The sequence below is a fragment of the Bos mutus genome, chromosome 2 (genome assembly GCF_027580195.1).
Source record: "Bos mutus isolate GX-2022 chromosome 2, NWIPB_WYAK_1.1, whole genome shotgun sequence".
Lineage (NCBI taxonomy): Eukaryota > Metazoa > Chordata > Mammalia > Artiodactyla > Bovidae > Bos > Bos mutus.
The window spans coordinates 28935883-28950176 of record NC_091618.1 but is presented as its reverse complement, the minus strand read 5'-3'; the positions used below and the strand labels follow the sequence as shown (position 1 = coordinate 28950176).

The window sequence follows — 14294 nt, the reverse complement described above, 5'->3', positions numbered from 1 at the left end:
CCCTCCCTCCCTCCCTGAGAGTTCACCAGTGCAAGAAGTGGCGGGGAAAGTCAGAGAAGTAGTTGGCCAGGAAGTAGTCGGTGGCATGGGCACGGGCAGTGAGGCCTAGGCAGAGCATGCCTGGCGACGGCGGCTGGGGGCATGGCCAGAATGTCTCCTCCTTTGCCATTCTGAGGTTCCAGCTGGTCGGCCGGTTGAGATCCTGCTGGTTCTTGATGGGAGGCAGCGTCTTTGGAAAAGGGGAGGCACGGACGACAGGGGCTGGGGACTGCACTCCCATCACTGATGGGTGCTTAGTCCTCCAACCAGGCCTTTGGCGACACCTCTGGCATTTCATCCCCACCCATCAGTACTTTCATCCCTCCCTTCCAGGAGGCTGGACTGGGGGGTGGAGGTATCTCTGGGGACCAAGAAAGGATCCTTTCAAGACATCCCAAGGAGATGGGCCTGGGCTTACGTCCTCACCTTGTACTTTCTCGCAGGCTCACAAGCTGTACAATATGCCCTTTTCTGTGGAAGCAAAGAGACCCTTGCTTAGGATGCAAGAGGCCTAGAGGGATTCCCCTCGTCCTGCCCTTCCTGCTGACCCACAGAGGGCCTGAAGTCAGCGCCACCACCTGCTGCCCTCTTGGTCCTGCACAACTCCCAGCCACACCCTCTTCCAGAACATTCCAGGGAAGTGCTGCCTACAGACAAGGAAAATCTGGCTACCTAGCTAAAGGGAAGGAAAGGAGATGCCACCAAACAGTGCAGGCTGCTCCAACAGCACTTGTCCCTGGTGCCCAAGAACGCTGTGGTTTAGTGGGATGAGGAAACAGCCTCCCATATTAAGCCTTAATTCTCCATGGGAGAAATCCCTTCTCCCAAAGCCCTCAAAACATGATTTGCCTTCAGAGCTGGACCAGAGCCTCAGAGGGGAGCAGTGCTTCCCTGGGGGTTCAGTGTGGAGGACACAGGGGTGATCAAGGTGCAAGAGTGCCACCATAGGGAGGAGGAAGCAAGGCGGACACGTTGACTCATTTATTACCAGCCCCCCTGCATAAATACTAACATTAGCCCATATTGAGTGGAGGCTTTCTGGGTACCAGGCACTGTTGTAGGTAATCTACAAGCATCAACTCATTTAATCCTCCCACCAATGCCACAAAGTGGATCGTTTGTGTTTTAAAAGTTTTAAAACTTCTCTTTTTAACCTTTTTTGTTTGTTTGTTTTTGGCCACCCTGCGCAGCTTGTGGGATCTCACTTTCCCAACCAGAGACTGAACCTGGGCCATGGCAGTGAAAGCCCAGAATCCTAACCATGAGTCCACCAGGGAATTCCCTTTCTAAAACTTCTTAATATGGAAAATTTCAAAGGTATACACAAGTGGACTTTCCTGGTGGTCCAGTGGCTAAGACTTCATGCTCTCAATGTAGAGGGCCCGGGTTCAATACCTGGTCAGGGAACTAAACCCCAAATGCCACAACTAAATATCCCATGTGCCACAATGGAGATCAAAGATCTCATGTGCTAGCACTAAGACCAGGTGCAGCCCAATAAATAAATAAAAATACGTATTATTAAAAAGTATACAGAAGTGCTGAGAATGCTACAAAGAGTTCTCCATTACCTCCAACCCAGCTTCAACAATTAGCAGTTTATGGCAATCTTCTCATCTAGACTACCTTGAAGCCAATCTCAGATGTCATATGACTCCCATTATATAGTTGAGGGAACTAAAGAGGTTAAATAACTTGGCTAAGATGCGTCGAAGCTGGAAAACTAAGCCAGACACTTGTTTCCAGAGCCTCCATCTGAAAACACTACGCCACCTTCCCTTCCACCAGAAGGTGAGCTCTGCCTGTTTCCTCCTGGATCCCCAGTGGCCACCCAGTAGCTACTCATTAAATACAGGCTACATGAGGGAGGGAGTGGTCAGCCAGCTTTCTGTATCCACAGTTTCTTGGGAGGGGCTATGCTTAGTCTAATAAAAGAAATCTCATCTCTTACGTCAGGCTGGTCAGCTTTTAGGACCACCTCGGATCACCACCTCTGTCCCCTATGGCAAGGCTAATCAGAAGGCTCTGTGGTGTTCAGAGCCCACTCTGCCCTCCTCACCTTCACTTTCCTATCTGTGATGGTGAACTCTACTTCCTGCCGCAGCTTCTCGTCTTTCCACTCCTGCAGTTCCTTACGATACTGCCTCAGGGGTTCCTGCTGGTATACCTGTGGCTCAGGAAAAGGAGAGAGAAGACAAGGTCTGGAGGGCCTTGCCTTGGGCCTGTGCTGTGGTTGGCCCTTGGAAGAGGGGCCTTGGGGGAAATCTGGGGATCTCACAAACCACTGCACCCCCTCAAGATGGGAGCTGTGTGCCATCCCAGCTTCTCTCTGAGGGTGGTCCTACCTTGCATACCAGGTCCATGCTATAGAAGCTGGCGTGCACTGAGGCCTTCAGGGTCACCATGAATGGGACTGTCTCCTCGGGAGCCACCTTTCCTTTCATAGGACTCACAGACACCTGTTTATATTTGGGGAAGGAGTCTCTCTGGAGCTTCACAGGGATGGGATGGGACAAGATGGGATAGCACAGGATGGGATGGGGTGGGATGAAGTGGGATGGGATGGGGTGGAGTGGGGTGTGAGGGGATGGAGTGGGGATGGGATGGAGTAGGATGGAGTGGAATGAGATGGACTGGGATGGGATGGGATGGAGTGGAATGGGATGGAGTAGAGTGGGATGGGATGGGATGGAGTAGGGTTGAATGGGATGGAGTAGAAAGGACTGTGGATGGGATGGAGTGGAGTGAGATGGGATGGGATGGAGTGAGATGGAGTGGAATGGGGTGGGATGGGATGGAGTAGTGTGGGATGGGATGGAGTGGAATGGGATGGGGTGGAATGGGATAAATCTAGAGGCCCTCTGAAGGTTCTGGTTTCCTGCAAACACAGGGAACTCTCACCTCCCCAAAGTCTAGAGGCTTCAGCTGCCAGGCAAAGACAATTGTCTCGTTCTTGGAGATGTTGTTAAGGAACAGCAGGCGGCTGCACTTGCTCTGCACAGGAATGTTTCCCAGAGAGATATGTGACTGGGACAGGAAGACATTCTGTTGGTGGAGACAACACAACAGCAACTTTGGGAGGTGAAGAAATACTAAGCCTAGCCACCAGTACCGGAGAAGGCAATGGCACCCGACTCTAGCACTCCTGCCTGGAGAATTCCAGGGACGGGGGAGTCTCTGGGGTTGAACAGAGTCGGACACGACTGAAGCAACTTAGCAGCAGCCACCAGTACCAGTCACAGTGCTTTCAATGGGCCAGGTACCACTGTCGGCAACTGACAGGCATTTAATTCTCAGGGGCCCAAGGATACAGGCACCACTATTGTCCCCACTTTACAGATGTTCAGAGAGTATAAATAATTTTCCAAAGATCTCTAGGATAAACCCAGACAGTATCACTCTAAAGCCTATGGTTTTGACCATTAAAAACAGGCTTGAAAGGACTCAGAAATCAGAATTTGCTTAGAAAAAGCAGGAGCAAGGCCAATATAATTTGAGTCTCTGAAGGGTAGTTGTGGACTACTAGGTGGTCAGCTGTTGGCATCTTCACCAGGCACAGAGCAGAAATTGTGTGGTAGGGGTGTCTGGAAAGAGCGAGGCCATGGAAGGGGCATTTTCTTGGTCTAGACCCTGAGTGCCTCCAGAGCTGAGACTCTGTCTGGCACTTTTCTGTATCCCCAAAACTGTGTCCTCCATGGTACTCACCCTTCAGTAAGAGTCCAAATAGGGGGGAAGGGGAAGAGTAGACAGGCAGATGTATTGGTGGATAGTGACTGGACGAGTGCATGGATGGTTGGATGGATGGATAGGTGGATACGGGGATGAGTAAATGGGCATGTGGGTCAGTGGGGAAACACATGGATGGTGGATGGATGAATGTGGCAGGCCTCGAAACAGTGAGAAGTGTGTGAACTAAAGGCAGTGTTACTGACCCTAGGTATCTTTCAGCAAAATCCATCTAGTTCCAAGGGAGAGGCTGTTCTATATGAAGATAATATCTCAGCCCTAGAATAGGCTTCTTTCTACCCCTCCCAGTGCCCCCCAAATGCCCCGAGGTGAGGGTGGATAGGGGCCCCACAGCAGGTGGAGCGCCTTGAGCAGGAACACCTGTGAGCACTAGGTGGCAGGGTGAGCCTCTCATGGACCGGTGCCACACCCTAAATATGGAGGAGGGTTGGTTCCAGACTTCACCTCTGTATCCCTTTCCTTTTTCAACTCTGTCATTTCCTTCTCAGCCTCCTCGTCCGCTGCGCTAGCCTCCCAGGCCCTCAAGCTCCCCCTAGGCCTCAGGCCTTCCCAGCTCCCTTTGCCTTACCTGTCCAGGTACCATCAGCCTTGAGTGGATGGCGTTGTTGTCCCACAAGGAGAGGTTGTGGAATGGGGCCGCGTCCCCCAGGACGTGGGGGTCATAGCCCACTCCCTGGAAGCGGATGACGGCTGAGTTCCATCCCAGGATGTGTATGGGCACATCCACCTGGGAGGTTAGGAAGGGGGGTGCAGGCCCTGGTTAGAGCAAGGCCTGCTGGGAGGGGGCCACCTCCAAACCCCCGCCCTGTGTGAGCTGGGGCTTCTGCTCACCGTGTAGGTCTTAGCCTCAATAGGCGAGAAGATCCAGAAGACCCGGGCAGTTGTGCCTGGCTGGATCTCCCCTTTGGGGTTGAGGCAGCAGAAGATGGGGTGATCAAAATTTTTTTCCTGAACCTGCGACAGGATGTTGGTCTGGATCTCATATGTTACGGGCACCGAGCCACCATTATACAACTCATAAATCTGCAGGGGGAGGAATTGAGGAATCTTCACACCTGCTCAAGGCCACCACGCAGGGAGCCTGGGATTCTGTGTTCACTGTGGGAGGGTGGGTTGATATCCATGATGTCACCCTTACAGTCCCAGAGTTCCCCTAAAAAACTTCTGATTTCTCTTCTGGCTGGATCACCCAAGAAGTATACAACTGTATTTTCAGCCTGTAACATTTTAGTATAATATGTAATCTTTATATTATTTGCTCTCAAGGTACCTAAGTCAAGTGTGCTGGTGCTAAGTCACTTCAGTCATGTCCGACTCTGTGCGACCCCATAGACAGCAGCCCACCAGGCTCCCCTGTCCCTGGGATTCTCCAGGCAAGAACACTGGAGTGGGTTGCCATTTCCTTCTCCAATGCATGAAAGTGAAAAGTGAAAGTGAAGTCGCTCAGTTGCATCCAACCCTCAGCATAAGGGGACACTCATGCCTGTGTCCATACTGCTGGAATTTAGGGAAACGTCCATGCACTCACCATCCGGACCCTTCCTGGTTTTCTAGGCTCTCATTCTAATTACCTGGGAGGCTGCCACTTTCCACCTCTGCCATTAGAGGCAGTTGTGCTTAAAGGCAGAAAAGGGAGCAGAAGGAAGGTATGAGGTCCCCCAAGACTAACCCTGAAGTTGGGGAGTCACAGAACGTCCTGCCTGAAACCAGAGGTCTTCTGGTCCAAGACTCCATGTTAGAGATGAGAGAAAGACAGTGAGAATAAAGAGTTAATCTGGATTAGGTTCAACCCCCTCATCTTTCTCAGCACCCACTCCTGAATGTGCTTTTTTTTCCTGTATGGACTGCTGTCTGAGATTCAGACCTGGTATCTTCTATTTGATGACTCCTCCTTGTTGTTTCATAGGCATCTTACATTTGGCCAAGACCAAACTCTTTACAACCTATTCCTCCCCCTAGTGTATTTCACTTCAGCAAATGGCACCTACATATTCCCAGGAGTTCAAAGTAGGAATCCAATACATTTTCCTCCATCCCCTTCTCTTACTTTCCAGATCTAATCCTCAGCAAGTCCCAGTGATTCTGTCTTCAAAATGTAGATTAAATCTGTTCATTCACTCTGTTTCTGCTGCCTTCTTACAGGTTCCGGCCACCATCTGTTATCATCTTATGAATGAAAGGAGATGCTTGACTGCAGTTGTGGCTTGGTTGGAGGTACAAGTTGGTCTTCTCCTTTGTCCATTTTCCACTGTGTTCAGTGTCACAGCGGAGTGGTCTGGTCTCTCTGGAAAGCTCTCCAGGAAGCATGTGAGTCTTTGCTTGTCTTTTTAAGGGTCTGGGCTTCTGGGTGAGGCTTCTGGGAAGCCAGTGGGTAGAGGGGTTGTATAAGGAAGTGAGCAGAGCCTGGGACCATGAGAACCTCTATCGGGTCTAGGAAGCCCTTTTAATTTGCTCCAGGCTGAGTGGCTGGAGGCCCCTGCCCAGAAACACAAGGGATTCTAAATGATTAGAAATTTCAGAGCTGTGAAATGTTTGGAAAAATTCTGTATCTCCCTCTGGGAGATTTCCAGTGTACATTTTCAGAACGAAGGACCCTGGTTCCCTCCAATTAATAAAGACAATTCTGTAGCTTCATGAGGATTCACTTTCTAGCATTTCAGCCTCCGGAAAGATGCCCTTTTTGGAGCAGTGATTTTCAAGACGTGACCGTCAATAAGCAGGTGTACTGAAACCAGTTTATCAGGTCATGTCCAGCATTTAAAAAGTAGAACAGAATAAAAAAGAAAACATCAGAGCACTCAGCATGTAGTGGTGTACGTACTGATTTGTGATACTTTTGTTTCAGTTACATGTGTATGTATGAACTGCGTTTTCCAAAATATACCATGGTTCATGGTCAAGTTTGAAGAGCCCTGTGTTAGAGGAAGGAACCCCCTGCTTTTGCACGGGAATGGGGCCTGGCAAAGGGCTTAGCACCAGTGCCTAGAAGCTGAAGCCTCTTGCCTTGGGTCTCTCCCAGTTGCCCAATCTTGAGGTTCAACCCCACCTCTTTGAGTGAGGACAGAGGCCTTGTCATCCTGTCATGGGCTGATGCAGACACACAGAGAACAACACTTAAGCATCCTGGTGACCAGGACAACGCAGACCACTGACCTGCCTTGGGGGCAATGTGTCGCCAATGGGGACAGGGATGAACTGATGGCTGGTGGAGGTGAAGTGCACATACTTCTGCTCCAGCTTCACCGTCACACCTATGAAATTGAGCTGGAAATAGAAAGCCCATGAGTAGCATCCTTCCCTGGGAGGAACTGAAGTACCCAGTGGAGAGATGTGGACCCCAGTTCCCTGGGGAACGGCACTCCCTGTGCCGCTCTCTAGGCTTTCCAGGACAGGACAAGGGCAGGACCTCACCAGGATCTCCCGGCCATGGGACACCTTGAAGAGCACCGGGAGGCGATCAGTGCCGATGAACAGATGGCTGGAAGGGAGGAGACAGTCCAGGATGACTTACTGAACCTTGGTGTGGGTGGAAGAACGAAGGGTCATGGCACGCTTGTGGCTTTGGGCTGGCTATGCGGAAATCCCTGAGCTGGGATGAGGCAAGAGGAAAATTAAACCTCCCCTGCAGGTGGAAAGGCAACACCTTCTCAGGGTGGTGGCCACTCAGGGTACCCTGGAGTCACACAGTGTAAGGTCAGGCTCCTCCAGGAGTTGGGGGAATGGAGGTCTTCAGGACCGGAAGAGCGGGGTGAGCGGTGGGGGCAGCACCTGTATTTGAGCTCCACTATCTGCTCTTGCCCGGGACTCAGGCTCCCAGCCTTGGGACTGATGGAGAAGATGCAATTGTCCTGTGCGCGCATCTGGTGCAGCTCGGTGCAGTCAAACTCTGCCTTCTCTGCCCAGAGCTCCACGTCAATCTGCTGGTCACTCGGGAAGAGGAAGGCCCTGGGGGAGGGGTGCAAAACAGAAGGGGTGGAGGAGCCTCTCGGTCAGACCAGAGGCAGGAGCTCTGAGCCCCAGCTGGGATGCATGGAGGCCTCCTCTATTCCCTCCCTCTCTTCTCCCCCATTAGGCAAGCTGTCCCATGCAAGGCTGAGCAAACACTGAGGTTGTGGATTCTCATTTCATAATGGTCCACAAACCTAGGAACAGAAGCAGTGACTAAATGGAGAATGGAAATTGGGGCTCCCATTGTGGGTACCAGGGGTCAAGGGGCTGCTTGTATATGTGGCCACTTCGAGCTTGGCAGTGACCCTGGAGGGGTCTGTGTGACAAAGCTCTTAGGAAGGGCCATTTGAGGCACCTAGAAATGTCAGCAGCACCAACCAGGGGGCCCCAGGAAGACTGGCACTTTTGAGTCCAAAGCAAGGCTGGGCATAGAATCAGTGCCTCTGTGATGCTAGCTGCTCCAGTAAAGCAGATATTGCATTCTAAAGGGTGCCCAAATAAGTGACAAAGGGGTTCCAAGATCACAATCTGAAAAGAAGGCTCCATCCACTCTCAGAGGGATGAACTGGCCTCAAACTGGGCAGAGTATATGAACAGGGAATAGCCAGAAGTAGGGGAAAATGGGCATCACACCTGAAAAGACTCAAGAAGAGTCTCAGGAAAATGCAAATAAAAATTCTCTCAAATAAATCTTAAGTATTTTCACATCTGAATCGTGAAAAATGGTTACATTCAATGCTGGTAAATTTAGGAAGGACAGACATCCTCAAATACAGGGAGAGAAGGAATTGCTCCCACCTTTTGTTGCAGGAATTTTGATAGCATCTTTTAGAATAGAAAGTGCATAGAGTAGAAAATGCCCTTTGACTGAGAAATTCTATTTGGGGGAATTAACTTGCAGGGATAAAAATGTTAGCACGCACGCACACACACACACAAGGATGTTTATTACCACTTTGTTAGTGATGGCAAAAACAACATTAAAAAGCACTGGGAACAACTGGTGTCATCTGAAAGGAGTGGTTTAAAAATGTAAAGGCTTCCTTGACAGTCCAGTGGTTAAGACTCCACACGTCCAGTCCAAGGGACACAGGTTCAATCCTGGGTCGAGGAGCTAAGAGCCCACATGCCATGTGGCATGCTCAAACAATTTAAAAATTAACAAAACAAAATAGACATAAGGTCCATTCATATTACAGGATATTATGCAACTATTAAAATGAATGAGTTACACCTCTATATACTGATCTTTATTGATCTAAAAATGAATGTTAAAAAAAAAATGAATGTTACTGACATAAGGCTGAGTGACAATGTTATTGTTATAATGCTGAACATAGAGTAATACATGTAACATCATGCCGTTATTGTAATAAAAAATGAAAGAGCAACTGTGTCCATGTGCCCCTGCCTTGTACCAGTGCTGAGAGTGGAAGCACATGCCAAGCCCACCGGGGCCGACTGGAGAGGGAGCCGGCGGGGTGGGGGTGGGGGTTCTTACTTTTCTTCCATCACCCTTGTGTCGTTGGACGTGTTACCGGACTTGGTACTTGCTTCTGTCGTTTTATCTGCAGGATATTGATCTGCAGTAAAACTGGCGACCTTGCTACTTCAGGTTTGCTCAGAGTTTCCCTCTTGGCTCTCACCCCAACTCCGCCCAAATAATCCCTGCCCGTCCTCTGGTGTGGGCCCCCAACTTGGGACTGTGGAAACCTGCCAGCCTATCCCCCTGCCTCGAACCGCTAATCCTCCTCAGAAGGAGAAGAATTACACGCCCACCAGAGGACTCCAAGGCCCTGTCCACATCCTTATCAGCGTTACAGCCACGCTGTGCTTTTTGCTTTTACCCATGTCTGCACCAGGCCCCTGTCTAGAAGGCTCTCTGAAGGCTCTCTGCCTCTGCTCCCTGGCCTACAGGTCTAGCTTTCTCCAGGAAGCATTTCTGAGGTGCGCACACCCTCCCACCACTTCTAAATCCGAGGGAAGTAGCTCTTGACGCTGCACAAGGGTCTTTCGCAGCATGTCACTCACCATGCACCACAAGGCCGGTCTGCCCACCAGGAGGGCAGGGCCTAGGCTCGTCAGCTTTTCTATTCTGAGCTCCGGGCCTGAGGCCTGCACCAGGGAAGCCCCAGTCCACGTTTGGCCAATGGCTTAATGAATGAATTAGGGAACAAACGACGTTAATTTGTGCCCCTGACACCTGTGACAGATCACCCTTTAAACGCACGGCCCAACGTCTCCCTGGGCCAAGCGCAAAGGCAGCAGAGGAGGCTTGGTGGGGGCATGGCAGCAGCATGGCTCCCAGCTCCCCCTCAATGCTCCCCCCAAACCCACTTGGGGTTCTCTGTCCTGCCTGCTGCTGCCTCCAGGCCAAGTCCACACTCCCCGTTTTTTACTGATCTTGGCAGGAATAAAACCTTCAGTCTGTTCCTTATGAGTTTAGCAGGACTCGGCTAGAACTTTCAAAAATAGCCCTCTAAGAAACTGAAAGGAAACACAACAACGCAAAAAGCCAAAGAGAGTCAAGTGTTCTTAGGAAGGTTCCCTGCGTTTGGAATCTAGGAAGAAGCACGGACTGCCTTCCTGAACCTCAGACGATCCCCTGATGGACGGGCCTGGCTCAGTGGGCACTCTGCCTGGCTTTCCTCCTGCCCTATTTCCAGCCACCTGGACCCTCTCCACTGAGAGTGAGAGCTGGCGTGCTCCTGCACAAACAGTCCACCAAAATACACTGCTCCACACCAGGACACCAGCCAAGGCCGCTTCTCCTGCCCCTACTCCTGAGCCCTGCAGGGCCTTGGCTCCTGGCCACTCAGACAGCTCAGTGGATGGCTGACGCAGCGCTCCAGGCAGGCCCCGGGCCTTCCCCACCAGGCCACAGCCTGCCAAGCTTCCCAGTCACTCAGGGCCAGGAGCCCTTAGTTACTCACAGTCTCGACCCTTCTCAGACAGAAGCTGCTTAATGAACCGGCTCCCCCTCCTCCACCACAGGGAGGGACAGGACAACCCAGAGAGTAAGGGGAGGCCGCTGCACCGGGGCCAGTACAGCCTCCCCCCAGTCTCACCCACATGCACCCCAAGGCTCTTGAGATCACAGATGCATATGTCCACTCTCATCTACCCACTGCCACGCCCAGGCTGGGCCCCTGGCTCTCTTCCCACCCCTCCCAAGCCTGACCCGGCCGGGGACACTTCTTTCTCACCTCCGTCTAGCCAAGCAAAGTTGGAAGTCATCAAAAGGAAGTTTACTGGGAAATGAAGGCGCGTGGCAGAGGCAGGAGGAAAGAAAGAAACGGCGCTGGCACGGAGACAGGATGCTAACTGGGCACCAGTTCGGGGCCCCCATGGGAGTTAAGCCAAGCACAGGAGGGGCCCAGCGTGGCGGACTCCGGTCTCCAGACTCCGGACTCTGGGCCCCATGTGACCGGGAAGCGCAGCTGTTCTGTCCAGCCCCGACTCTTCCTGCAGCCCCACGTGGCTTTGCTCAGCTCAGCCATCTCCCTGACACGCTATGGCAGCAGAGCCTGCCAGAGACCCTCAACTCGCCCCATGCAGGCCTGGCCCCCACTGGCCTGGGGCTCTGTCAGGGCTGCCCGAGCATTTATCTAGCTCAAAGATCAGGGTACCCTGTAGCTTCTTGCTGACTAACCTGTGTAGGTGGGGGCTCTAGACCTGGACAGATCTGGGTGGGAACTGGCTCTGCCTCTAACGGCTGAGAGCTCTTGGCTGAGTCCTTAGCCTCCCATCTGTGAGACAGTCAGTGGAGGAGGATTTTTTCACAGGGTTGGTGTGAGACTCGGAGAAGAGGGTCCGAGTGGCCAGCTGTGGCACATGAGTGGTGGCTACTTCTCACTCGCTAAGCTATGACGATGCCCCTGCCAGTCTCAGCAGTAAAGAATCTGCCTGCCAATGCAGGAGATGGGGATTCCGTCCCTGGGTGGGGAAGATCGCCTGGAGAAGGAAATGGCAACTCACTCTAGTACAGTTGTCTGGGAAATCCCATGGACAGAGGAACCTGGCAGGCTACAGGCCATGGGATTGCAAAGGAGTCGGACACGACTTAGTGACTAAACAACTGCCAGTCTCCATCAGGGTGAGTCTACCACTTCTGAGCCTATGGACGCGACTCAGCCAGATCTGATGTCCTGTTGGGCGACCCTAGTCCCACCCTGGCGTCTACATCCAATCGATGCGCGGGGTCGGGGGCGCACTTCATGGACACCAGGCGGCCAGGGCTACAACCAACAAGAGAACACCTCCAGCCCCCGTCCCCCAGCACCCCACTCCGTACCAGTCCAGGGGCACCATGCCGCTGTTCTTCAGGGCCAGGAGCACCACGGAGGGCGGGGCATCTATCGGTGCCGCCCCAAAATTGAAACTGAGCTTCAGAGCGGTGAAGACAGGGGGGATCTGGCTGGTGCTGTGTGGAGCAGAGAAATGGTCTGGGACAGGGTTGAGGACAGGCTGGAATCCTTCCAGGGGTGGCTGGCTTGGCACCCGTCTCCCCACAGTGGGGAACTGGAGAATCTGGGATTCAGGCACAGGGGTGGGTCAGCATTTGAGACCTCAAGTCAATCTCAGCCTTCTCCAGGCCCCACCAAGGATGGGCAGACATTGGTGGGGGGCAGATAGGGAGCCCCTTCTTGGACAGGGCCTGGTGCTGGGGGCATGAGTGGAACATTGCTCCAAGAACATTCCCAGACAGGCTCTGCCTGTCCCCCAGGCCCACCTCACCTGTGCCGGGTGGGCACCTTGTAGGTGAGTTCCCAGGATGTGGGGTCACGCTCCAAGTAGCTGTTGAGCAGGTCCAGGGAGAAGAGGTGCCACAGTTGCTTCCGGGTAATGCCCTCGGCGCTGCCCATGGAGCAGATATCCAGGATGGAGAGGAGGGGGTACACGGCCGTCAGGGACACGTGACACAGCTCCTGTTTCTCCCCAGCCTTGTTATCTGTGGGGGTATGGGAGAGAGGGGTGGGCTCACCTCCCAGCTCCCCTGGCAAGGGGAGTATACACTGTGGGTGCAGGGGTCCCAGGCAATCTGCCCCAGGACCCCAGTCAGGAGCAGACTCCAGGGACGCTTCCAGCAACAGCAAACCTTATCTGATACTTTCTACGTGAACCAAGCACTGTCCTAAGCGCTTGGCAAACACCACTGTATTTAATGTGCATTATTCATTTTCAAACTTACTAATGGCTTTATTGAGATATAATCTATATACCATAAAATTAACCATTTAAAAACATTTTTAGGGGGGACTTCCCTGGCGGTCCAGTGGTTAAGGCTCTGTGCTTCAACTGCAGGGGGCACCGGTTCGATTCCTGGTCAGGGAAATAGGAACTTACATGCCATGCAGTGCAGCCAAAAAATTAAAAAGAATTTTTTGGTTGCCTCATGTGGCATGTGGGGTCTTAGTTCCCCGACCAGGGATCGAACTGGGTGCCCCCTGCAGTGGAAATGCAAAGCTTTAACCACTGACCACCAGGGAAGTCCCCAAAATTAACCCTTTCAACACACACAATTCAGTGATTTTTTTTTTCGTATATTCACAGAGTTGCACAATCGTCATCACTGATTTTAGAACAGTTTCAGTCCTCCCAAAACAAACCCAGTACTAAGTAGATGTCACTCTCCATTCACCCCTCTCCCCACCCCTGGCAACCACTCATCTACTTTCTGTCTCTAGATTTTCCTATTTTGGGTATTTCACATAAACAGAATCATACAATGTGTGGCTTTTGGTGACCACCACCTTTCACTTGGCATAATGTTTTCGAGGTTTGCCCATGTGGTAACATGTGTCTGTGCTTTATTATTTTTCGCCAGTGCACCATTATTATCCCCATTTTACTGATGTGGAAACTGAGGCATAGGGAAGTTAAACAATTTTGCTGAGGTTATATGGCTAATAAGTGCTGGGGCCAGGATCCAATTCCAGGGAGCCCACACTCTCAGCCACTCACTCTCCTGTGCTCCCCTGACTGTACTGTCCTGGACTCCCACCAAGTGGCCCTGGGGCAGGCTGCTAACAACCTCGTTTTATGAGGGAGGAAGCTGAGACCCAAGGCAGCTGAGGAGTTACCTGAGATCCCTCAATAGGTAAACTCAGTGCCCAGCTCTTCACACCGAGTCCCCCACAGCTCAGGCACGCACATGTGGACACCCACATAGACAGATGTGGTTGGTATGAGGCATGTACACTAGACACCCAAAAGCACATCCTAGCATGTTCTCATCCATCCTGCCAGCTCTGTCTGGACCCTCGGCATCCTCCCACCCCAAGTCCTGCACACACAGCCCTCCGCCTTTCCTCCCTGGCCCTGACATCCCTGCAGATGGCCCAGGTACCTCTGTGGGAGATGAGAGCATAACTGATGGTCCAGGAGTACTGGGACCGGTGTTTGGGACAGGCAGTCAGGCAGATGGCGTCCTGGGACCGGGGCGGCATGCTCCCCTCTGTGCGGTCCAGCTGCAGAGCTGCTCAGGGGTGGCCGTCAGGGGCGGCCGGGTGGGGTCAGGAGCAGAGGAGGCCCCCAGTGCAGCCTAGAGAGGCCCGGCC

General features: G+C 52.3%; 1 protein-coding gene across 7 annotated transcripts in view; it reads right to left on the bottom strand.

Moving 5' to 3' along the window:
- The window catches only part of CFAP65 (cilia and flagella associated protein 65), a 41638-nt gene that overhangs the window by 2714 nt on the left and 24630 nt on the right, over window positions 1-14294 (bottom strand). For 5 of the 7 annotated variants that reach the window (XR_011467477.1, XM_070386589.1, XM_070386581.1 and 2 more), the window contains 14 exons: window positions 14084-14212; window positions 12472-12685; window positions 12029-12157; window positions 7555-7731; window positions 7198-7264; window positions 6940-7050; window positions 4842-5003; window positions 4618-4740; window positions 4355-4513; window positions 2941-3084; window positions 2385-2498; window positions 2099-2206; window positions 466-510; window positions 27-229 (listed from right to left, as the gene is read on the bottom strand). Coding sequence is in view for 6 of the 7 variants with exons in the window: in XM_070386589.1 (XP_070242690.1) it covers window positions 27-229; window positions 466-510; window positions 2099-2206; window positions 2385-2498; window positions 2941-3084; window positions 4355-4513; window positions 4618-4740; window positions 4842-5003; window positions 6940-7050; window positions 7198-7264; window positions 7555-7731; window positions 12029-12157; window positions 12472-12685; window positions 14084-14212 (1885 nt within the window). In the remaining variant the exon portion in view is untranslated. Of the gene's footprint in view, window positions 1-26; window positions 230-465; window positions 511-2098; window positions 2207-2384; window positions 2499-2940; window positions 3085-4354; window positions 4514-4617; window positions 4810-4841; window positions 5004-6939; window positions 7051-7197; window positions 7265-7554; window positions 7732-12028; window positions 12158-12471; window positions 12686-14083; window positions 14213-14294 lie in introns of all 7 variants that reach the window. The other 2 variants (XM_070386598.1, XM_070386606.1) reach the window with 2 other exon arrangements.